We start from the raw sequence: 24955 nt of genomic DNA on the forward strand, positions 1-24955 counted from the left end.
TGGTCGTACTTCTTCAACGTAGACCCACTTTATGTAACTATGCATTTTAAGTATGAACTTGTATTATAGTACTGAATCACGTTCAGTGAATTTCATGTAAAGATTGAACTGGTGACTTTAAGTCTCACTTAAATTTAGTGGGCCAAAAAGTAAAATTTTTACCTCAGAAAAGAACAGGAGCAAAAAAGGAAACAGCATAACATGGAACTACTCGGGTAAAGAACAAAAACGTGCTTCCAAACAGTAAGTACAGCAATGAGTGGTCTTTTATTTTGAAACTCCCTGAGCGGATGTTGATTCGGAAACGCTGTTAGGGCAGTTATATTTTCCTCACAACTAGCTTCATTGCTAAATATGTAGTGTAACACTTTGCCTCAAAGAGCAGGCCGCCACGTATTCTCACCTGAATCTGAATCTTTCACGCTGTTATGACATGACCGTGAATTGTTATTGTGTTTAAATCTTCGCATCACTTGAGAAAAGTCTCTGGACTTAGCAGGATGCTAGCATGTGTCGTTAGCAAACCAATGCAGGAAATTGTCTCGTTAGCTAGTCAAGTGTTATTATGAGGCTCAATGTTATTTCTTTATGCTCATCCTCGATAAAGGAGAAATAGCCTCTGCGCAATGGACACCGAGGCAATAGTGATCCGTATAAAAACACCGGCAGGGGATATGGACTCGGCCGTTGATTGTCCATCTGTTCTGAACTTCAATGACTTACTGGTGAGTGATCAACATGCTAACAGCTAGCTAGCTGTCATTTGCTGTTAGCTGTTCACAGTTCGAAACAGCTGTACAGTGAGCATCACAACATGTTCACACTGTGCCTGAGGCAGTGTTGGAAGAAGTACTCAGATCCTTTTCTTAAGTAAAAGTACAAATACTATAGTCATTAATACTCCCACTACAAGTAAAATGCATGACTTCAAAATATTACTTAAGTCAAAGTACAAAAGTATTCCCATCCAAAAAATATACTTAAAGTAAAAGGGTAAAAGTCCTCGTTCTGCACAATGGATCTTTTCAGACTAATATAAAGTACAGAAGTTTTATTAGCTAAATGTATAAATATCAAAACTACTTGTTATTTAGGATGACTCTTTTCACAGTATTTTATTACTATTATTATTATTATTATTATTATTATTATAGTTATTATTTAATCCTGTTATTATACATGTAATATTATTTTCGTGTTGTAGTACTTCAATGTAGACCAAATGTAGAGACTATGTAGTATGGTTTTTTATGTGTACAAATGAAATTTCAGTGTTAAAATAAAAGTAATGGAGTAAAAAGTATGATACTTGCCCCTGTAATGTAGTGGATTAGAAGTATAAAGTGGCATTAAATGGAAAGTGCACACAATACTTGAGTAAATGTACATAGTTTCCTTCCACCAATGGGCTCGGCAAACTAAGACACACTAAAAGTTACCTGTTTATTAGAGGTGGGAAGTAACTAAATACATTTTCTCAAGTACTGTACTAAAGTACAATTTGAGATACTTGTACTGGAGTATTTACATTTTATGCTAACTTTGTACTTTTATCCTACTCCACTAAGTTCAGAGGTAAATGGTGTACTTTTCTCCACTACATTCATTTAATAACTTTAGTTACTTTGCAGATTTGGATTAATGATGTGATATATATTTAACATTTCAATCAGACTTTAGTTCCACCTGGAGTAAATTCACAAGACACCCTGCAGTATACAAAGTCATTAAAACTAGCTGCACCTTTACCAGCTTTGATAACACTAATGCATCAATAATAATAATCAAAACATATCGTATATATTATTCTGCAAAATGAGTACTTTTACTTTTGGTACTATTGGTATATTTTGATGCTAATACTTTTCAACTTTTACTTGAGTACATTTTGAATGCAGGACTTTTCATTGTAACAGAGTATTTCTACACTCCGCTACTTTTACTCAAGTACAAGATCTGAGTACTTCTCTGCTGTTAATATAATCTAATTATTTTATGTGTTATACTTCTTCTGGTTTTAATTCACTCTACCAAATATTTTCAGGTTGCAATCAGAGATGTCATGCCTGAAGCCACTGTCACAGCCTTTGAATGTAAGTATCTCTTTCCATCTATCTCGTTATAATTATTAAGATCTTTTTCTTTGCAGTTCTGACAGAGAAAAATACTCTTTTTAAAAACGTTAATTATATGCGTATAGTCAGTTTGAGGGTTTGTTATGATCAAGCATGCTGATGTAACAGGTGAGTTGGAGAGTTAATCTCATATTAAGAGAAGTAACATACAGTGGGGCAAAAAAGTATTTAGTCAGCCACCAATTGTGCAAGTTCTCCCATTTAAAAAGATGAGAGATGCCTGTAATTTTCATCATAGGTACACTTCAACTATGAGAGACAGAATGGGGGAAACAATCCAGGAAATCACATTGTCTGATTTTTAAAGAATTAATTATAAATTCCTCTGTAAAATAAGTATTTGGTCACCTACAAACAAGCAAGATTTCTGGCTCTCACAGACCTGTAACTTCTTCTTTAAGAGGCTCCTCTGTCCTCCACTCGTTACCTGTATTAATGGCACCTTTTTGAACTCGTTATCAGTATAAAAGACACCTGTCCACAACCTCAAACAGTCATACTCCAAACTCCACTATGGCCAAGACCAAAGAGCTGTCAAAGGAGACCAGAGACAAAATTGTAGACCTGCACCAGGCTGGGAAAACTGAATCTGCAATAGGTAAGCAGCTTGGTGTGAAGAAATCAACTGTGGGAGCAATTATTAGAAAATGGAAGACATACAAGACCACTGCTAATCTCCCTCCATCTGGGGCTCCACGCAAGATCTCACCCCATGGGGTCAAAATGATCACAAGAACGGTGAGCAAAAATCCCAGAACCACACAGGGGGACCTAGTGAATGACCTGCAGAGAGCTGGGACCAAAGTAACAGAGGCTACCATCAGTAACACACTACGCCGTCAGAGACTTAAATCCTGCAGTTCCAGACGTGTCCCCCTGCTTAAGCCAGTACATGTCCAGGCCCGTCTGAAGTTTGCTAGAGGGCATTTGGATGATCCAGAAGAGGATTGGGAGAATGTCATATGGTCAGATGAAACCAAAATAGAACTTTTTGGTAAAAACTCAACTCGTCGTGTTTGGAGGAGAAAGAATGCAGAGTTGCATCCAAAGAACACCATACCTACTGTGAAGCATGAGGGTGGAAACATCATGCTTTGGGGCTGTTCTTCTGCAAAGGGACCAGGACGACTGATCCGTGTAAAGGAAAAAATGAATGGGGCCATCTATCGTGAGATTTTGAGTGAAAACCTCCTTCCATCAGCAAGGGCACTAAAGATGAAGCGTGGCTGGGTCTTTCAGCATGACAATGATCCCAAACACACTGCCAGGGCAACGAAGGAGTGGCTTCGTAAGAAGCATTTCAAGGTCCTGGAGTGGCCTAGCCAGTCTCCAGATCTCAACCCCATAGAAAATCTTTGGAGGGAGTTGAAAGTCCGTGTTGCCCAGCGACAGCCCCAAAACATCACTGCTGTAGAGGAGATCTGCATGGAGGAATGGGCCAAAATACCAGCAACAGTGTGTGAAAACCTTGTGAAGATTTACAGAAAATGTTTGACCTCTGTCATTGCCAACAAAGGGTATATAACAAAGTATTGAGATGAACTTTTGTTATTGACCAAATACTTATTTTCCACAATAATTTGAAAATAAATTCATTAAAAATCCTACAATGTGATTTTCTGGATTTTTTTTTCTCATTTTGTCTCTCATAGTTGAGGTATACCTATGATGAAAATTACAGGCCTCTCTCATCTTTTTAAATGGGAGAACTTGCACAATTGGTGGCTGACTAAATACTTTTTTGCCCCACTGTAAATGTATTTCTCATTTCTGGGTAGAATTATAAAAAGTTACACTGCTTTAAAATGGCAAAAGCTGAATATCTTTTTTTGTCTTTTATATTGCATGCAGCTGCGTCTGTTGTGCTCATAAAACTTTAAAATGCACATTGCATGTCATGAATGTTTGCATGTTTCATGTTTTCGAAAATATGTTATCACTTTTCAAAATAAATAAAGTATTGTTTCCCTTTGGTAAGAACTCAAATGTTGCAACCGTATTGCTTCTTTTCTCTTTTTTAGTTCCTCAAACTTATAAGCTTCAATATGAGTGTCTAAAGACGACTTTCATCATGCAAACACAAGGATAAATGGAATGTGTTGCCTCAGATATTTTAAAACAGCTCACCATTAAAGTGGTAAAGATATTAAAGTAGTTTAATTTTGTGTTACAAAAAATATTGGTTTTACACATGGTGTATGTTTTTATTATTTATTTAACTTGTAATTGAATGTTTAAAAAAGATGCTTATGTGTTTTCTAGATGAAGACGAGGTGGGGGACAGAATCACTGTAAGAAGTGATGAAGAACTCAAAGCCATGTTGTCGTATGTAAGTATATAATGGAGTCATTACTTAGATTTGTTAATCATGTCACAGATATATCCCAGAATTGTCTTTTGTTGTTGTTGTTTTTTTGAGTTGTTGGGGGCCAGTAGAATATAATTCTGATGAAAACTGACATTAAGGTCACATATCACTGTAGCCATTTCTGTCTTTAATGTGGATACAACATCCAGTGTACGTCTCTGAGCAGTTTTTTTCTGTAAGCCTTTCGTGGATTAAATTAGTTTTTTTAGGTTATACAAATAAGTTGAAGTTGAACTGATTAAGCTTACTAGGTCATTGTTTTAAAAGTCCTGTCTTTTTTGAGTGACTTACTTTCAACTTGTCAACTTGAGAGTTTACTGTCTGGCAAGAAAATTGTTTAAATGGACAGGTCAGCCTTAAATCCAAAATACATATACCTGTAGAGCTTTTGATAAATCTTTTTGTTTTGTTTTGAGATGCTAGGTGTTGGATATACTGACTCAATAGTACAGAAAACTACACTCAATTTGTGGTGCTCAAACATCCATAAAGAAAAACTTAACGGAAACTTCTCTTAACAGAAAGCATGAATCAGCTAGTCAAAGTAAACGACAGAGCATATTTAGATCAGTTTCCTTTAGGAATTAGACGCAGAGTAGATGGTAGACTGTGCCTGTCAAAAGTAGTTCAATTCAAGAGCTTTGCATAAACTCAAGCCAGTCGCTGCCCGACGACCTATCCTAACATTAACCAGTCAAGCTCAAAGTCTGCAACTCAACAACATGAAGACTCTGAGGCCTCATCCATTTGTATTTAAACCAAGGTTTAAAAAATCAGCTAATTTGTAGTCTTTAGCAGCAAACACACAAACACACACACTTTCCCTACCCATTCCCCCACCGTGTGCTGTGCTTTTTCATATTCCACAATACTTACTGTTCATGCCACGGACAGTAAGAGTAATGGCGTGTAATGGGTTTTTCTAAGAGGTACACTGAAAGCTAAATGGACTGTCAATTTTTATTATTTATTATTCAGTACTTAAAGTTTTGCCTCATTAAAGAGCGAGGCCCCCTGGGCTGCAGAATTGTTCAAAATCTACTTTCATCTGTGGATGTCTTTTACCCCCCATCAGCTCACAATGATGCTGCGCGAGCCACAGGCACAATTTATACTCCTTGTTTTTTGTCCATTTTTCCATGCATTCACTTGTGGTTGCTTTTTAATCATTAAGTAGCATAGGGTAGCATGGTTATTACGCAAAATGAGACAGCTGTGGTGCCGATGAGCATTGTAAAAACTGGGATGAAATAATGTATTGACCTCAGACAGCTTATTTATTCACAAATCTGGGTCACAAGTTTTGAGGTTCTTTTGCCTTGCTGTGCTTTGTGTCCTTTTTAAGTATCGTTCGAGGAGATCTGGGTCCTTATGTACCATTAATGTTTCACTGGTTTCCTGTCCTGGATGTTTTGGTATTACCGCAATAATGTTTTGCCTTTTGTGCTAATATTATATCTTAATATTGATTTAACTATCCTACTTGGAAGTAAAATTATCCTTGTAAGGCGTTCTTTTTTCTTTCAGGAGATGTATAACTGCATTATTTCCGACTTTTGATACTAAGTCAATCCATGATATGGTATATCCAGTACCAGCAATAGTATTTTTAAATGGCAGGAAAAATAATTGCAATACAACTATGAGCTATAGTTGTATTTTCTCTGTTTCTCTTTTCATTTAATTTGCTCAAATATTTTTGTATTAAAATATTAATTTACGACCCTGACCTGCATTACAGCTATTGAGTATCCACAGCACTGCACTGCTTTGTCCACAGATTTTAAAAAGCCACATGAATTTCTCGCAAACAAATCCAAGAGCCGTTTAATAGCTTTCTACTCCTCATGGGACAGGCAAGTGCACAAAAAGCTGCTGATCACCTGGAAAATACTGGGCTCACTAAAATATAATTTACACTAGCCGAGTAGTTTGAATCTCCTATGCAAGGGCAGTCATTCAGCAGTCATTTGCATTTCGTTTCTGAGGATTTTTTTGTGATGTTGTAGTTGTTTGCTGTGTTTGCCATTTGGACTCCGTAGAGACCCAAGTGGATATTTCCTCAGTGTTGTTAATTCCAGGTGTGCAGACAGCCATTATGTGAAATTAAAAGGAATTAAAAGAAACCTGCTTGTTAGGTGAAAGGTGGGAGATTTCATTAGGGTCTCTCATGGTTACATTGTGTGTGCATTCTTTTCTGTGTGTATGTTTCTGTGATAATCAATTACATCCCAGATTTTGAAATAAACTGACACTGCACTGTGATTTTTTTTTTATTTCATCCACGACCTCTGTTTAAACATAGCCTTGCGAAAAATTCATGCTCCTTGTTGCAGAGCAAAATTAATGCTCAAATTCAGAACTTAATTAACATCAGTCTGCAGAGGGCATTTATTGTGAAAAGTATCCCCCGTCACTGAGAACATTGATTGCTACATGCTCCTGCGAGACTCTCAAGTCTTCTAGGCATCTCTAATCATTGTTTGACACCTTGAAAGACAGACGCCCCTGTTCAAAGTTAAAGACTGGCCTGTGTCAGGTGCTAAAAAAACCATGTAACCTCATCCCTTCCTCGCTCAGCTCCCCCTGGAGGTAGCGGTTCTAATTCCTCCATTCTTACTCCCTTTTCCCCTTAGTCTGCTAATGATGATGAGACCCACTCTCTGCTCCCGCTCTCCCACTTGTCCCTTAAGGCTGAGCGATGGTATTTGGGATCGGACACTGTTTAGTTATTGGCCAACAATGGAGAATGTCTTTTAATAACACACCTACTACAGATTAGGTGGTAATTGCAGCCTTAATCAATAAACTAGCTGAGCGGAAAATTAAAGGTACGTGAAGCCCGACCCCCTCCTCAACCTCAACACACAACATGTTTTTTGGTATTAGGCCCATTGTTCGGATGTGGCCTAGTGAAAATGCTGGAGGGCGAAAGCAGAGGGCTAGGAGCGAGGAGGGATCTGACAGTGATAAATAGGCCTTTTAATAACAGCTGTGCCACTTGGGTAGCCATTCTGATCCTTTCCCATCCAAGCCGGTCCCATCGTCCTCCCTCCCTCCCTTCCTCCCCCCACAATGAGGGAGCAAATTTACATATCGCAGTGGTGACTTAGTGGTTCATACTGGATTGTAAACAAAAACCCGAGAACATGTACATCTACACAAATACATCTTCTAAAGTGTGTCTTCAATAAAGTCTTGTTGTTTTGTTTGGTTTCAAGCCTCAAAAAGATAAGGACAAAAACAAAACACACACTCAGAAACACTCACACACTCCCAGTTTAGCAGATGGTTTGGTTAACTGAAACATCAATTATTGCATTGTGTGTGTGTGTGTGTGTGTGTGTGTGTGTGTGTGTGTGTGTGTGTGTGTGTGTGTGTGTGTGTGTGTGTGTGTGTGTGTGTGTGTGTGTGTGTGTGTGTGTGTGTGTGTGTGTGTGTGTGTGTGTGTGTGTGTGTGTGTGTGTGTGTGTGTGTGTGTGTGTGTGTGTGTGTGTGTGTGTGTGTGTGTGTGTGTGTGTGTGCGCGCGCGCGCTAGTCCTGTAGGATATGAGTGTTTGGTGAGCTGTTGACCTGGAGGAGAAAAGGGTTAATGCTACACTCCTCCAGAACAAGCCCACAGGGCATTGGTCCTCATCGGCAACAGATTTCAGCACAGCAGGCTCACATTTTTGGGAACACTGTGGTTTAATCCTCTCTTCATTTGGATTACATTTTTCTATGTGTAGTATTCTAAAATGTAACAGTGCAGTGCATAATCATAATCACAAATTGACCAAGGTTTTTCTTTTTAACTTATCCTTTAATAATGAAACAAAGTGTCTCTATTCATGTATGTGTGTGTGATAATGAATTAAAAACAGTACGCTCACCCCTGTTTGTCCCTCTTCTTCTTCAGTACTACAACACAATGAATGAGCAACGCATGAATGGACTGCTGCCGGACCCTCTGCAGATTTTTCCACGAGGTAGTAGTGACATGTCACAGTTTTTGCAATTCATGTGTTGATTATCAATCACAAGATAAGTCTCAATATATACAAATATTCACATTTTATTGTTCCAAAACATATAAACCAAAATGTAGGTATTTCACTTGTGATGTGTTAGAAAATATAAGCATTTAATCACTTGAGGTAAGCAATGAAGCCTCTGGAAAACATTTCAAATTCCGTGCCACCTTCTGTTATTTTATTGACAGTTATTTATAAATATACATGTCTTTTGCTACAAGGTCATTGAAACTGCAAGCTTGTGTTCAGGCTATAACCCTTGCCCACATTTCTGCGTAGTTTATTTCTTAACTAGTTTGACTGTTATTTTTTAATACAGTCCTTTTCTATATTTTCATATTGTTTTTAACACCACTTTAGGTCATATTATATTTAACAATATTTTAAAAGTTCAGTGTCTCCCTTTCCTTTACTCTGTCTCTCTCTTTACATCATTCTCTCCTCTCACTGTGTGATTCTGATTTTTCCTTCCTACCTAACACCAGCTGTCTCAAGAGCCCAACTTCTCAATCACAACTAATTTCAGAATAACCCTCATTTCATTTCATCTTTCCTTTTCTTTACAAAGAACTGATTCCTTTCCAGCACATTTGTAAATGGCCCAGTGATGTGTTCTACAATCTAGTCAATTACTGTTTCAGCCGGCAAGACTCCAGGGAACCGGAACATACATGGCCTGAAGGTACCTATCTCAATAATTGTTTCAGCTGCCTTACACCGAGAACTGAGGGAGGGGAGGGAGGGAAGTTGAGGCAAATGGATTGGTAACACTTTGTTCCACTTATTGAAATGTCACTTGAAGTCAAGGCTGTCCTTTTTCTTTCACTCATTCTCTTGCTCCCCTTGTCTATGTTTATGTATGGGGATTTATGGGGATGGCTGTGGGTGCGGTGGGGCTCGTCTCCTTCTCTTCTCTCCTCGAATTCTTGCTTCTTCTGGCGGGATAGACATTTAAATGCGAGGCGTGATTTTTAATCCCCCTCCAGAGTATTATGTTAGTCTCATTCCCTATGATAGGAAGAACATCAGCGTTGGTTAGAGCAAAAACTAAGTCAATAAGAAGATGTTATTGTTCAACCATGAAATTGTCATTACAACGCCCCCCTTCTGCCATTCACAAATGGCCTCGCACAGAACTTCCCATTTTATGCTAGGCATATGTTGCTATTGAACCTCATGCTAATTACCATGGGTTAAATGACTTGACACCGCCTCCATCTCTCCAGATTATCCATATTATATCCATCTCCATTTCAATAATATTATCGTCCCCCTCTCCAAATACTGAAAGTGCTTAATTTAATGTATCCTCTGGGGAGCTTTGGTAACAACTACTGAACTGTGTCAGGTTTTGTAAAGGTCAAGGGTCTGTGTCAATAAGATGATGTTTTCCAAAAAAACGTAAATGCTTTGGTAATCTTTCCCCTTTTTTTCTCCTGTTTTAATATCAAAGTAATTGGCTGAGGGGAGTCTAGTGAGCTGTTTAAATTAGGTCTTCCTGGGCACTAATTAAAGAGACAATCCCTGTGCTTTAACGGACCCAACACAGCAGCCCTTTGACCTCAATTACATGAGTTATTTTTAGTATACCCTTTACAGGGTCTTTAGTGTACGATATCTGGGTTGAGTACAAAGGGTTTTTGGCGTAAACATAGATTAAGATAAATCGATGTAAAGACCAATGTCCCTTGTTTAGCATTCTTTTTATCTTGACTTAAATTTTCAGAGCGTCTGAGTCAAATGGTTACAGTGCATGCAACATAAGCAAACATCGCTGGTTCGATTCCACCTTGGGACCTTTGTTGTATGTCATATTCCTCTTTCTCTCTCTCTTTTCCTCATTGCCAGTCTGCCTCTATGTTGTCATCTGTCCAATAAAGGAAATAAGGCCAAAAAAAAAACCTTCTTATTTTTCCGCAGCTTTTGTCCAAATCAATTGGGTTTTAATCAACATTGCTGCACTTTTATACAAATATATTTTCCCTTTCATCTCCTTTCCTCCCTTTTGCCTTGTGCTGTCCATCCTCCTTCCCCCCCTCTATGAGGACACCTCTTTCCTTCTTTTTTGCCTGCCTCCCTTCTCTGCTACGAAAGCCAATTAACCTCCAGGCTGAACGGAGAGCTTGTGTTTTGTTCTTGTTCATTAGGGGGTCTGGCCATATGTCTGTCTCTCTCTGCCTGTGTTTTGGCCTTGACCACAATGTGTGTCTCAGTGTGTGTTTGTGTTCTTTCATTTTTGTGTTTTACCACCTTCAGGTTAATACAAGACCTAACCCAGCAAATGACTGCACTCACGCTGTCCCGGACTCCATGGCCAACAACAGGTGAGCTTGCCGGGGCATGAGAAGCATGTTAAACTGCCTGGAATAAACCTCAGTCAGATGGTTGACGGATCAGTAGAAAGATGTCTGAGAAAGACATTTTGTGTCAACTGTGCTGTGTTCCTTCCTGCAGCTTAAAAAAGTCGTCTGCAGAGCTGAAGAGGATCCTGACAAATGGGCAGGTGAGCCTGTGTTTTGGGTTTAGGTAGATTTCACAGCTGTTATCTCACCGCTCCTGCTCTCACACCTAGTTTCCACTGACTTCAAACACATTTCTCACTAGTGGTTTGGCTCATCTATTGATTTCGGTGAAGCCAACTGTGGGCACGTACTGTAATAGAGTGTGTATTTGTTTGTGTCTCGTCACCATGTCATACTAGGAGCATGGGGTCTGTGAGTTTCCAGGATCAACCCTGTTACAGCTTTTAAAACAAAACACACACACACACACACACACACACACACACACACACACACACACACACACACACACACAGACACACACACACACACACACACACACACACACACACACACAGACACACTACCCTATCAGAGAGACAATTAAGCCACTGTCCTCTCAGGTTTCGGCTGTTACACAGTGAACTAATAGAGCTGTTCTCTCCCCTTTCATGCATGTCTTCCCATTCTCTTTACTCCCTCCTCTTGCCATGGTATCAATTCAATCTGTGTGTGTGTGTGTGTGTGTGTGTGTGTGTGTGTGTGTGTGTGTGTGTGTGTGTGTGTGTGTGTGTGTGTGTGTGTGTGTGTGTGTGTGTGTGTGTGTGTGTGTGTGTGTGTGTGTGTGTGTGTGTGTGTGTGTGTGTGTGTGTGTGTGTGTTCTGTTTGTTGTGTGCATGCATACTTACAGATATGTTATGATGCTTTCTGCTTTATGTCCAAACAAAATTACTTTTGGTAGCCCCACATTGAATTAGTCATTGAGGGCCACACAGGGTTCATACAAATGTCAAATGAATTGTTGTAATGCAGCATGGACTGAAAAATAATCAATTGCTAAATTATTTACCAGACATTATACATTCTGGCAATTTGGATGCAAATATTACATTTGAAATAACTTTTTTTAATATATTGTTTTAATTTGTAGATTGTTAACAAACAAAAGTATCTGGCAATTGGGATTTTCCAGTTTAATTCACAAGGCATAATATATCTTAAATGATAAGGAATTTCAGTGTTATATCATAGTACTCAATATTTTTACAAGATCGCCTCTGACACTTCAAATCAAAGTAGAGTGGAATGACGACTGCAAACAAATCATCATCAAACTCTACATCAGTTACTCCCCCTCTCACCAGAGCACAATGTCTTTTTATAAATTGGACAGTAAATGTTGTATTGATCTCCTCTTCTTCTCCTCCTGTCCCTCTTTTCTCTCCTTCTGTCGCTGAACTTGTAGTGACCTGAATGCTTGTCTTGTTTATAGACTCCTGTGACAATGTCAACCTTCCTCTCTCTTCTTCTCTCCCTCACCTGTGTAGTAACATACTATCCACTGGTTGCATGTATTCTCATGTTATAACATGTAGGTACCTTTATTGTTTACCTGTGCCTGCAGATAAATGCCCAGGACATCAACTACCAAGAGCAACTCGGCCATGGAAACGGAGGCACAGTTTACAAGTAAGTTGTTCCGACTCTCAGCATGACAAGGCCACAGCACACTAACATATAGTGACACTGAAAAGATACCTGCTGAGGGGGGAGTCTGAATGATTTACTCAGGGATGTCAAAGCTTTATATAGTGCAAAATGTAAGGAAGAATGTCTCAATTAGTGGCCAGTTTTAGACGTTTATGTTTAGGTTTTATAAGAAACTAATCACTCTGCAATAAGAGTTCTGCGAAGGGTCTCCTTTGTTCCCCACCCGTCCTCCGTTCCTTCAAATTATCCATTTATCTTTCAGTGTTCGGTGTGACATCTATCAGGCTGCTTTGTGTCTTTACCTTCATTTATTTATTCTGGTTTGAAGGTTGCAAACATATATGATATTGATTCGGGGTTGTAAGCTCTGACAGCAATTGACTTAATCTGTCTATAGTCCCGCACATTACCTGCCATAGTGGGAGAGCTCCATCCTCTCCGGCCAGACAAATGTATTACTGCCCCGCTAACGTTATGACAAGGTTGGCATTTGTGCGGCTCCCTCTATCCCTCTTTTCCCCACCTTGTGTTTTCTGTTTCCCATCAATCCTCAGCTATTGAACTGTTTTATTGAGATTGAAGTATTGATCACTGCTCAGGCTAACCTTGACTTGACAGAGTGGTCTGTTTCGCGCAGTCCCCAGCAAACCCAGTAAATGTCTCATCTAGTAAATCCACAAAACTGTCATTTTTTTATTTTCACCCCTCTCTTTCCAACCCCCTTTTACTGTTTTATGACTGAGGTAGTTCCATTAAAAGCCAATCTCTCATAGTTGTTGGAGAATAGGATTGTTGATCAGTTTGGCACCAAAAATGGTTACACTGCAGTGGGAAAGGCCAATATTGCAAGCCCAACAACTTCTCAGTCAATTTAGTCCAGCAGAAAAATCCATATTCTTTGGCGCTGAAATTTTTATGGTTGGAAGGATACGATAAAGAAAAAAACACACAGATAAAAAAAAAAAACAGTCTGTGTCTGTCATATTAAATGTTGTGAAGTGTTTTATTTCATGCTAATTTTAACCAATATATATCTCACTTAGATGAAAGAAGAGCACAAACATGATTTTTGACAACTTGACGATGTAGCATGTCCCAGAACACATTCCATGCCCAAAATATTGCACACTAATTCTCAGCAGGTTTTGAGCATGTGTTGTGTTCATACTGTTAAAGTTACAAATATACTCAAAGCAGTTAATATCTAAACTAAAAACATCATTTTGTTGTGTGCCAGTAATTGAGACTTTTTAATCGACATGTTGATTCAGCTGGAAAATCAAAGGTAAAGCAAAGCTCAAAGGATGGCTGGTTCTGCTCTTGTTCCTGTTATTACACATGTATGAATCTAATCAAATCAACAATTAAATAAATAAAGCTGCTACCAATCTTTGATAAAGTCATACACCTATATGTATATATATGTATGTATATGTATATATATATTTACATTTTGAAGATTATAAATGGCATCAAATCTGAGATTAATCAAAGTTCAGATGTAAGACCTCATAAGGTTCAGCACCATTTTTGGATCTTAACAACATTATCTTTTTTGTGTCTGCTTATGTAGCTCTGCTACCAACAGTGTCTACCTACAGAGGATAGAAGTTTGTCCAGTTTAGGAGCTTCTTCTTTTTCTCCTTAATACTTCCAGAAATGTCACAGTTTCACTTTCTACCCACTAAACTGAGTTAGCTAGGTCCAATGTCAAACTGATCCAGCTGCATCCTTCCTGGCCTACCTGTCCTCTCTGCTGAGTCAGCAGTAGCTTGATAAGCATCAACCGTGTTCAGGGAAGCCTCTACTTCTGCAAATGTTTTGAAGTACAAACATTCTTTATCCAAGTAAAATCATTCTTAAAAGAGTCCTCACTCAGGCCTAGTCAGCAAACATGTATTACCCAGCTCCGTCCAGCAGCATCACCTGCCATTAGATCCACTTTAAGAGCAGGGCCCAATTGACAGCTCAGCTGCTCCATCAACCCAAGAGTCTCATGGATTTAATTGCAACTACAGCAACATAGGTAATTGTAGACCACAGTTCAGATCTGCCTTGGCTCACCTGAGCTGTGTCTTTTCCAATTCACTGACACATCTGCACTTAATGCAGGCAACCCTACACTTTGCAGGCCTGACTAATGTTGATAAGGTACTTAAAGAACAACTTCAATACTGACATTTTGCTATAAAACAAGAACCTGAATATAGTCTGTTTGTATATTAAACAGAAAGGGAAAGTATGAGCCTGTGTTAGTGGTCTTTCAGGGCGTATAAAAGTAGACTGGTCGTCAGAACTTGTTTCAGAAATAAGTGTTGATTGAATTGGTTGCCTCGAGATTGGCTTCTAGAAATATTTGTTAATAACTGTTAATTGCATCCCTATCTTTATTTTTAAGTTATTTTGTGTGTGTCCCTGGTGTCCCCTTTGATGTGTAAAACTCAGGCCGTTCGTCACCTTATTAAATAATGGCGATTTTCTGACCTTTGTGTAGTTTCATATATAGTTTGGCTGGATTTTTCCCTTCAAAACTTTAATTAAATTATAGCAAGGGATATAAAACCCTCTTCTCTTTTCTGTTAATACAGATTTACAAGTATTTGCTGCCAAAAGTATAGTATACAGGAAATAGACCAATCATTTTCAGGCTTTGCTATGGGTGTTTGCTCAAATTATTGTTCTGATTTAAAAAAAAAAAAAATGTGTGTGACACTACACCGTATACATACTCACCAACCACTGAACCCTTTGGTCCAGCTTATATTAGGCTTATCACGTGTGAAAACACCATCAATGACTCCCCCGCCTTTTAACCTCTTAGCCCATTTATGACCCAGAGCCATTTAGACTCAATTGGATGTTACCAGCATCTCAGCTCTCCATAGCCACACACTGACCTAGCCATCCATCAATGTCGGCCTTTGTGTTTTATTACACACTCTCTCAGAGGTCCATCGTGTCCAGCAATCTAAATGACTCTGTGGCTTATAAATACAATAACAAGGACACACAGGCCACTTTCATGACTCATGGATCCAATGGTACAATTAAAACATCACATTTACCTGACGGTGAATGTGTTGACATGCACTTAGACACCCGTGGCTGTTCCCTCACTCTCTCGGCCCATTCTCTCCATTGATTTTGTATTCTACCTCAAGTAGACTGTATATTGAACAGCCAAACCTTTTTGGGTAATTGGTGGACACCTCGTAACTTATATCCAGATATGTTCAGATTGTGTCTAGAAGTTGGGTGGGATTACAATTTGCACCAAATGAACGAAAGTCAGTTGAAACCATCTTAAGTTGGCATGACGTTTAAGCCCTGCGACCCTGCTGTACTCGTCTGTAGTTGGTTTATAGCATAACGTTAGCATTTTGCTTCTGGCGATAAGATTTATGCTATTATAAAAGTAAGGTAGACATGTGGAGATTATCCGGCTGAACCAAGCATTTATCAAACAGGTTCGTTTTACACAAATCTTGTTTTTTACAATATTCCAGAATTCTATGGAGAAATTGCATTGCTTTTTTGTCGAAGGAACCCATGCGCAGCTTACTTCCGGATCGGCCTACACAAAAACGTCATTTACTTACATTAATTAAGTAATTTACTAACTTATTGAAAATGTTTTGCGGAGATAAACGAAAAAACATTGCAAGTGTTAATTATAAAACCTACAATGCAGACAAAAGTCCCGCACATTTCTGTTGTACGCTTAAGCAAGTTGTATGTTTTAGCAGCTCCTACTGTCCTTACCTATTAAAGGCAACACTGACATTGTCCAGGAAGGTGACGTAGCTCAGGATGTAGTGCAGTCATCCAATAATCAGTTTCCAGTTCTGGAGTGTCAAATAGTTTCCTTTAGCAAGACACTGAACCCATTACCACTCTCTATTGACACCCTGAGTGGCAGCCCCTGCCATCAGTGTATGGATATGTGTGAGATTGTTGCCGTTTTCTAATGGTCCATTCACGGAATTAAGGAATATCGTCTTTCACTTTTTTAGTGTGGTCAGATATAAAGACAACAGACCTTTCACTGTTATCAGTCTAACATCTGAAATGCTGTATATTCAGCAAACACTTGTGTATAGCTGTGTGTTTACATACAGGCCTGTGAATGTGTTTAGCTTTCTGTCTCATCTGTGTCAGTTAGGACACCTATTATGGCCGTATCAGGTGAGAGCGTCTGGGAGAGAGAAAGGTGTCCCGTCAGCCATGTGGCAGTGTAAAGCACCACGTTAGCCCTGATCCAGGAGGCCAGTCTCTCTAACTTCAGAGACATGGAGAGGGGCCCTATGAATACTGCATGATGGAGCTTTTATTACAGAGCGAGCTGGAGTGTAAATAAGATCCAGGCAATGGGGCACGTTTACTGAGGTCAGATCAGGGGAAGTGGCGGGGGGTGGCTATGTAACCTTGTCCCCATGTCTCCCGCAGTCATAAGCCTGTCAATGTAACTCATAAAAGGCTGCTCGGCCCTGAGGGGGCCAAGGACAGTCTGAGAATAAAGCTTTAACCAAGCAGTAGTCACACTATATCTCCAGGCCCTAAAACGTGTCCCATCCCACGTATTTGTAGAAACTTTGGAAACTCTTGTATTCTATTTTAGACATACATTAGGTAATATAGAAAACCCCCCACATATTGTGCTTGAATTTATATTAGGGGAATATTTCTCCATATTCCTATGTAAAGCATTTTTCAAGACACACTAAATGGGTAGCTTTAATGTCTGTTTACCTTGACCTTACTATGGCCAAAGTAAATTGCAGACAAAAGGGATATTTTACATGAACGGTGCATACACCAAAAATGTACGCACGCAATCTTGTACGCCTGGTGTCCGACTTACTCATCTCATGTGTCAAAGCAGTAGTTGGATGCATTCCTCCACGAGCTGGGTTTTTCTTTCAGCATGTCTAGAATTCTCATTGAAAATACAAGTTGTTCAGCATGGAGATGACTTGCTTTAATCATTTTTCAGGCTGCTTTACACACAACCTGCCCGAGCCAGTACTTAACATGTCTACCCCTGAAATCCTGCCTCAATTAACATTTTCATCTTAATTAAGAGGCAGCACTCATGCTTAACTGATATTGATTGTAGCTTAAAGGAAGATCGAGACATTAAAATGGAAACAAGGCCGTCAGCCTTATGTGCAAATAGCTTTTTAACAGACGATGACACCTAAGATCAAAAACACTCTTACTATTACATTTTTCTTTTCAGCCTTTCGTGTACACTTTTGGTAATAGCTAGTTGATACTTTTCACCGTCTCCGCAGTTTATGTTGTTTTCGACTTCAGCATCAATGAGACTGTTATTAAAGATGTGTAAACCATAGCTCACATACAACACTGCACTTCTATGTACAGATCCCAGTGTTTGTTCCAACTCTGGGTAAATACTTGACATGGCACTAATGCATGGCATTAATTAAAGGCCTGGTCCTGTTTTAAGGTGTCTGGCCGAAGAGCTATGTGATACTCTACTCTAAGACGCATTAATCACACCTTGCACCATACGCATTCTCTCTGCTAGACCCAAGGACAGCTGAGTAGCCAGGTATCACATTCACTAAGCCCTCTCGAAAGCTAACCGGGCCGAGTGACGTACGCGGGCCTCTCCTCATCCCCATCACCTGACAGCTGTTGGACAGTATTCGTCCTTGAGGATTGTTTGTTGAGAGGTCCTGAGGTGTTGTCACTGGTGCCGTAAACCAACCTTCAAGGGGCTGTAACTAAAGCCGGTGTTTGGCATAAGGAGTTTGATAATTAAGTCATTATGGGGCCAGTCTGGGGCTACTGCTTCACTTGCAACTCAAAACTCTGTCTGGAACAACCAGTGATAGGGCTGACTAGATCTGGTTCTGGGTGGTAACCTCTGACCTTTGCGAGAAATGAGAGTGGTATTTAGTCATGTTAGTTCAAACTCTAATAAGACTCATCATCTACGAGATCTATGGAGTTTTATTGCATCGTTATTTATGTCTTTGTATTACCCATCATGTTAATGTCATCTGCAGGTTTACTACATTATTATTACATTACTTAACAATTTGTAATTTATGGACCACATCAGAAAATTACACAATTTTTTCGGGGCAGGGGTAAAGGGTTTTTCATGTAAGGGAAGTATACATCAACCCTACATTAATAGAGAAACATTATGATCACACTTATTTACTTGGAATATATACAAATAAACTAGAGACTCTATTTACGAGAAAAATAAGTAAAAACTGTCTTTTACTATTTTGTTTTACACCCTACTTTTCGCACTCTAGAGCTTACCATATTCTGGGCAAGCGGGTTTTAGCTGTCAAGGTAAGAACTCATTCAATTTTGATGATCGTGAATGCTCTTTAAAGTGACCTAAGCATAAACAAAACTTATTATTTTCCCACCATGTTTTATATCAGGTCATTCCTCTGGACATCACGGTCGAGTTACAGAAGCAGATCATGTCAGAATTAGAAATTCTCTACAAGGTACGTTTTAACTTTTTACAAAAACAACCCTTAACTGGATCTACATTGTAAATAAACCACAAGTCTTACTGATGAAGCACCATATATCGCTTCTGGTTTTACAATGTAAGCCAGGGATCAGGGATACACGGAAACACATGCAACACACGTGGTCTAGGCATGTGACTTTACTGATCACCTCCTGTGAAACTCTTACCAAGCATATAAGGAGGGTTTTTTTTTGTGTTTCCCCTAGAATGCAATCATTGTGAGGACTATTCTCTCATAATGATCATGAATGCATTGTATGTTATTAACACTGAAGATGAGCAATGAAGATGAGGTCAGCTGGCTGGCCTGTACTCATTTTATTGATGTGTTTCTTCTCTGGTCTGGTAGCCCTCTTATCATGCAATATTTTTGCCAATAAATAATATTTATTTCCAAGTTCAAACATCTGATGGACTTCAAATTGACGCTGTTGATGATTTTTTGCACCAACTACAATCACTAAAGCGTCAGGCGAACATGAGGAACTTGGCACGATTTAGATTTACTGTAGCACTTTTGCATTCAAACTCTGACTTTTTGCTTATTTGTTATCAATGAAGCATATTTTTTCATGCTCTCTAATGACCTTGATGTCTCTTCTCTTGATTGCAGTGTGATTCACCCTATATCATCACTTTCTTCAGTGCCTTTTTTGTAGAGAACAGGATATCCATATGCACAGAATTTATGGACGGTGAGTTTCTCTGTGGCTCGAGCCAGTAGATCATGTGTTTTATCATTTTAGCCACAGCTGTGTAGAGGAGACTTTGGGGAACTGTTCTCTGTCTCTCGGCTGTGTATCCATTTACACTTCTGCAGATCAACAAAACGTCTTACGCTGTGAGCTGCTTAGCATGCCTGTGTGCTAAAAGCTACAAGGGCGCGATAAATCTCGACTAAAGTGCATTTGTAGGTGCGTTTGTACGTGTGTGTATCGACTGGTGTGAGATGAGGGACTTTCTATGTTTTAAGTCGCGTGTGTTTGTCAGTGTGTGTTAATGCAGTGATTCCCCTGTTTCACACATCTGCCAGCATGTCAGCAAAGCCTGTCTAACCTCTCAGCACTCTTTGCTTCGGGACTTTTTTTATCGGTCACTTCCAGTTGAAAAGTTGTCAGCATAAAGACACATCAATGACTTTGTCCTTTTGTTTCTTGTTTTATTTATATGGCAAATAAGTGTTAAACAAATACAATTCAATGTCATGTGAAGGAACCGTGAATTAATGTATTTATTAATTTATAGTTTAATTTATAATTAATTATTACTGTTTAGACTCACTATAGTTTTAAGTACATTTTTAAATATATCAAGTATGTGTCCTCTGCATTTAAACAGTTTTACATGTGTTGCAGTGGACAGCTTTTCTGTGCATGACTTGGAAACATTTGAAAAGTTCTTTTTATTTTGTGTTCTTTCTATATTTTAGATGTTTTTATTTTTAAACAATACAAGTTTTCATTGAAACATTTTGGGATTGGGAGTTCCGCATTCTGCAAGTGCTCATAATTTTTCCTCCTTATGAATATGTTTCAAATATATTTTGTGTGAAGGTTCAGTGTAAGAGAACCGACATGTCATGTTTGAATTTTGCTTTTTTTATGTGCAAACAAGGCAATGAGGTTATTTGTTGAGGAACTTTAGTAAATGTGTTATGCTGTATCACTGCTTGAATAAATAATTTGTCTTTGGCAGGTGGTTCTCTAGACGTTTACAAAAGAATTCCAGAGCATGTCCTGGGAAGGATCGCAGTGGCAGTAAGTTTAAATGAAATACTTTATCTTCCTTTCAGTAGTTTGAATATTACATTTATTCGGTTGATGCTTTTATCCAAAGCGACTTACAATAAATGCAAAAAAACATATAGAATCAACTTCCAACAACAAGGAAAGTGCACATATATTCACTTCAAGCAAGTCATACCATTGTAAGAGCCTAAGGTGGCCTAAGCTAACTCTTAAAAAGTGCTTTTTCTTTTTTGGCAAGAATTTGATTGCCAAGATACAATCGAAACAGATGCGTTTTCAGCGACGGATGATATGCGGAGTTTCTGCTGTCCTGATGTCAAGTACTAAGTAATAAGCATTAGACTTGACAGTTTTTTCCAAAACAAATATTTTATGTGTGATTGTCCCATGTGTTCCTAGCATCAACAGTTTTAAATGCAACCTGTTATTTGTTTATGGGATGCAGAACCGGCCTAAGGAAAAAAACTCCTTTTATTAAGGAAATTAAACAAAAGAGAACCACAGGTGTGAATTTCTCAATTGGTTTTTATTTGGTGAAGTGGTGGACTAAGTCAGTGTTGTATTCCCCTTATCCTCCCCGTCCTCCCTCTCTTTCTACTCTCAGTTAAACTAGTATTTTAACAGAAATGGCCTTGATGTTGATAAATCCATGTCTCTTTTTTTCTAAACTCATTACCCTTCCCCTGTCATTTCTGTCTCCCGCCCTTTAACTTTGTCCGTAATCAAACAATGACAGCTATTTAGTCAGTGTTAATTCTAATTCACAGCTTTCCCTCCTTCCCACTGTCACAGTTGTTAATTATCACAAAAGGAAAAGCACCAAAGAGGGTGCGAGTGAAGCTGCACGCTGCAGTATTTCCACTCACACCACCACCTTTTGAGGCAGCGAGACTTCAGACAGCTTTTTGCTTTCTTAATTTAAGTTGCCATGCTTCAGAGGCGGATGTCAGCAGCCGAGAGGATAGAATCAGCTCTCGCATCACATGAATAAAAGCAGGATTACTCATTGGGAAACTAGTAATATATATACAAAAATGTAATCATTTTATGGCTGTTTTATGACTGTTGTATGGCTGCACAAATTTAAAAGACTCTTATCTTACTCACTTTACTCTCTGTGTGCATCTTACCTTTCGTATCTCCTCCCAGTCATTTGTACATGTTGAAACTAACTAGGTGCCCTAACGAACAAGGTTTTTTTTCAATGTGAAGGAGCAATTACCGTAATTGCTCAGCTCCTGAGACACAAATCTCCCTGTGAAGAAACACTTTCTTGTTTGCTTGTATCTGCAGTCTTATTATTTCAGTGACTACCCAATTATTTGACCAGACTGGAGGAGTGTAACAAAGATTGAGCTGCAAATTGCAAGCTTCATTGCGCAACTCAGATCTTCCTTTTTTCACCACAGTCCAATACACAGTCTATAAGTTCAGTCTAGACTTTTCAACTGTAACGAGTTTTAGGATCCTTTACCCTGGTATTAATTATTCTACATCAGCTAGATCCCCCTCTCATCTACGCTGAGTGAGTAGGAGTAGTAAGTAGTGGGATTCTTGGCAGGGAGAATTATTATAAAGATTCCATTTTTGAAAAAGATGTGATTACGAATATCAACTACAATAAATAAATATAAAAGCAAGTGCCTTTCTGTGATGTAAACAGGATCATTGGCTTTTTTAAGCCAAAGTTCATCTGCTTTTTTTTTTTCATCTGTGCCTTCAGGTAGTCAAAGGGCTGACGTATCTGTGGAGCCTGAAGATACTTCACAGAGGTGAGTAAGGTAAAGTGCGGGAGCTGTGTTATTAAAAAAATGAGTTGATAGCGACAGGCTGTACAGTGCTGATGTTGCAGTTTTATCAAGCAGTTTGTCTCTGCAGATGTCAAGCCTTCCAATATGCTGGTGAACACCCGAGGACAAGTCAAGCTCTGTGACTTTGGTGTCAGCACACAGGTACACTGATTTGTTTATATGAGCATGAAAGAGAGCGAGCGAGAGAATGGAAGAAGAAACACAATTGTCTATAGCTGCATCACTGTAGTTCTCGTGTGTGTGTGTCTGTGTGTGTGTGTTTGTCTGTGTGTGTCTGTGTGTGCATATGGTCAACATTTCAATCACTGCCTTCATTTTCAACTCAAAACATCCCAGGGTTCCCAAGGGTCTTCCTCTCCCATTAACTCCCCCCCCCCCCACTACCATTGTTCTGCAGCCTCCAAAAAAATCACTTGTTATAATTATGACCTGCACACACACACACACACACACACACACACGCCACGGCAAAGCCTCATTGATATGTATTCAGGGGATGTGGGGAAAGCGTGGGTGGCAGACAATAGCCATAGTCATTGTGTGTGTGTGGGTGAGTGTGTGTTTGAAATGAAATCATGAGGGACAGACCTTCAACGTTCCCCAAAACAACCCTGAGGACTGTGTCACACACACACACACACACACACACACACACACACACACACACACACACACACACACACACACACACACACACACACACATACACATACACACACACACACACACACACACACACACACACACACACACACACACACACACACACACACACAAACCAACCAACCAACCATCGTTTCATCCATTTTTAACCTCCACTTCCTTAGGAGATACAAGGTGAATTTTACACCCTGCACAGATAGCTGGACACTGTAACATTGACTTGCCCCCAATCTTTACTCTATTGTTCTGTTTATGTTTCTTTCACACATACACACTCTCCCTCCCCCCTCTCACATCGCAGGCCATGAGGGAACAGACACTCATTATCACAGTCCTGTCATTGATGGCATGTGGCATTGTACACACAAACACACAGACTCACTAATGTCTCCTTGTCTTACTCCTGTTCCCCTGTGCAAGGGTTGAAAGCATCCCAAAATATCAACCTTACATATCAATACATTTCTCCCACATATAAGTCAACAGAGGAATGACTCTCTAGCAGTGCTTAATAAAGTTAAATTATTATCCGCTTATCCACTGTTTCGTCCTTTTTTTTTGCAGTTGGTAAATTCTATTGCGAAAACGTATGTTGGAACGAATGCATACATGGCGGTGAGTGATCTTCTCAGTTGCCCCTCTCTTTCAAATCATTTTCAAGTTGTACAAATAGATATGAGGTTATTGTCCTTTGTCACATTTGTCCTTGTTGTTTGTTTTGTGCTCCACAGCCAGAGAGGATATCTGGAGAGCAGTATGGTATCCACGCAGATGTCTGGAGTGTGGGGATCTCTTTCATGGAGGTGGGACAATGTATACATTACACTATAGCTGGCATTTGTACTCAAATAAGAAGTGTGGGAGATTGATGGAGGTGACACAAAATTATAGCAAAGTGGTCAGTTTTTTTTGTAATAACATAATCCGAAAATACATTTCCAATAGATAAGTATTTAGTATTAAGGCTGGCTGTTGCTCATTGAGTTTAAAGATACATATATGTGTAGCTTGACCGGCACCCTGTGCTTTAAACTTTTAACTGAAACATTCCCTGGTCTCTTGTCCTCCCGCTGACGTTATTGATCCACCATCTTTCCTGTCCACAGCTCTCCCTCTGCAGTATTACAAATGATTTTGGATCCTGCCTCCCCTTTTCTTTAAATCAATAATCATTAATATCTTTACATTTATAACAATAATAGATGTGTTCAGAGGAAAGCAGCCATGTCACAAGTATTGACATGATCTCCGTGTGATAAAGATGTATAGTAGAGGACCCCCCTGGCCCGGTTCTCTTTATTTCTTGCTGTGGGTTGTGCATTAAGCCAAATGAAATGGCTCTAAGTCCCATTAAATTGGGATTGATCTTCAGCCTGCTAGTTGGTCTATTTATGTTCAAGGAAAAACTGTGAGCATTTTGACTTTTTAATAACATAATGTTGACAATAAGCTGCCCTTGACCAAGATGAAAAAGGCTCACCCCGTGTGATTTGCCAAATGTCAGGGAGAGCTGTCACCCCACCCCCAGCCAAAATAACACACATACACACATTATATACAACCGTGCCACAATCCCGTCTTGCCTCTCTACATCCCACAGTTTTATTCCCCGCAGGTGGTAATCGTGGGGGGTTATTATCTAATAGCTGAGGTTGTTTGATGAGGAAGTGTAATCAGCAGGAGGGCACTAAGCTT

At 39.3% G+C, this 24955-nt stretch overlaps 1 protein-coding gene across 3 annotated transcripts in view; it reads left to right on the plus strand.

Annotated features, from left to right (window-relative positions):
- Window positions 1-298: 298 nt before the first annotated feature.
- Window positions 299-24955, plus strand: part of map2k5 (mitogen-activated protein kinase kinase 5) — a 49425-nt gene continuing 24768 nt past the window's right edge. For 2 of the 3 annotated variants that reach the window (XM_063881942.1, XM_063881944.1), the window contains exons 1-16: window positions 299-725; window positions 2045-2093; window positions 4398-4465; window positions 8403-8475; window positions 9159-9199; window positions 10774-10841; window positions 10972-11020; window positions 12424-12488; window positions 18806-18845; window positions 18941-19009; window positions 19652-19733; window positions 20734-20795; window positions 22510-22558; window positions 22665-22738; window positions 23825-23875; window positions 23992-24063. In XM_063881942.1, the coding sequence (XP_063738012.1) occupies window positions 627-725; window positions 2045-2093; window positions 4398-4465; window positions 8403-8475; window positions 9159-9199; window positions 10774-10841; window positions 10972-11020; window positions 12424-12488; window positions 18806-18845; window positions 18941-19009; window positions 19652-19733; window positions 20734-20795; window positions 22510-22558; window positions 22665-22738; window positions 23825-23875; window positions 23992-24063 (1011 nt within the window). In that variant the 5' untranslated portion in view covers window positions 299-626. The remainder of the gene's footprint in view (window positions 726-2044; window positions 2094-4397; window positions 4466-8402; window positions 8476-9158; window positions 9200-10773; window positions 10842-10971; window positions 11021-12423; window positions 12489-18805; window positions 18846-18940; window positions 19010-19651; window positions 19734-20733; window positions 20796-22509; window positions 22559-22664; window positions 22739-23824; window positions 23876-23991; window positions 24064-24955) is intronic. The other variant, XM_063881943.1, reaches the window with a different exon arrangement.

This window comes from Eleginops maclovinus, chromosome 4, assembly GCF_036324505.1.
Source record: "Eleginops maclovinus isolate JMC-PN-2008 ecotype Puerto Natales chromosome 4, JC_Emac_rtc_rv5, whole genome shotgun sequence".
Classification (NCBI taxonomy): domain Eukaryota; kingdom Metazoa; phylum Chordata; class Actinopteri; order Perciformes; family Eleginopidae; genus Eleginops; species Eleginops maclovinus.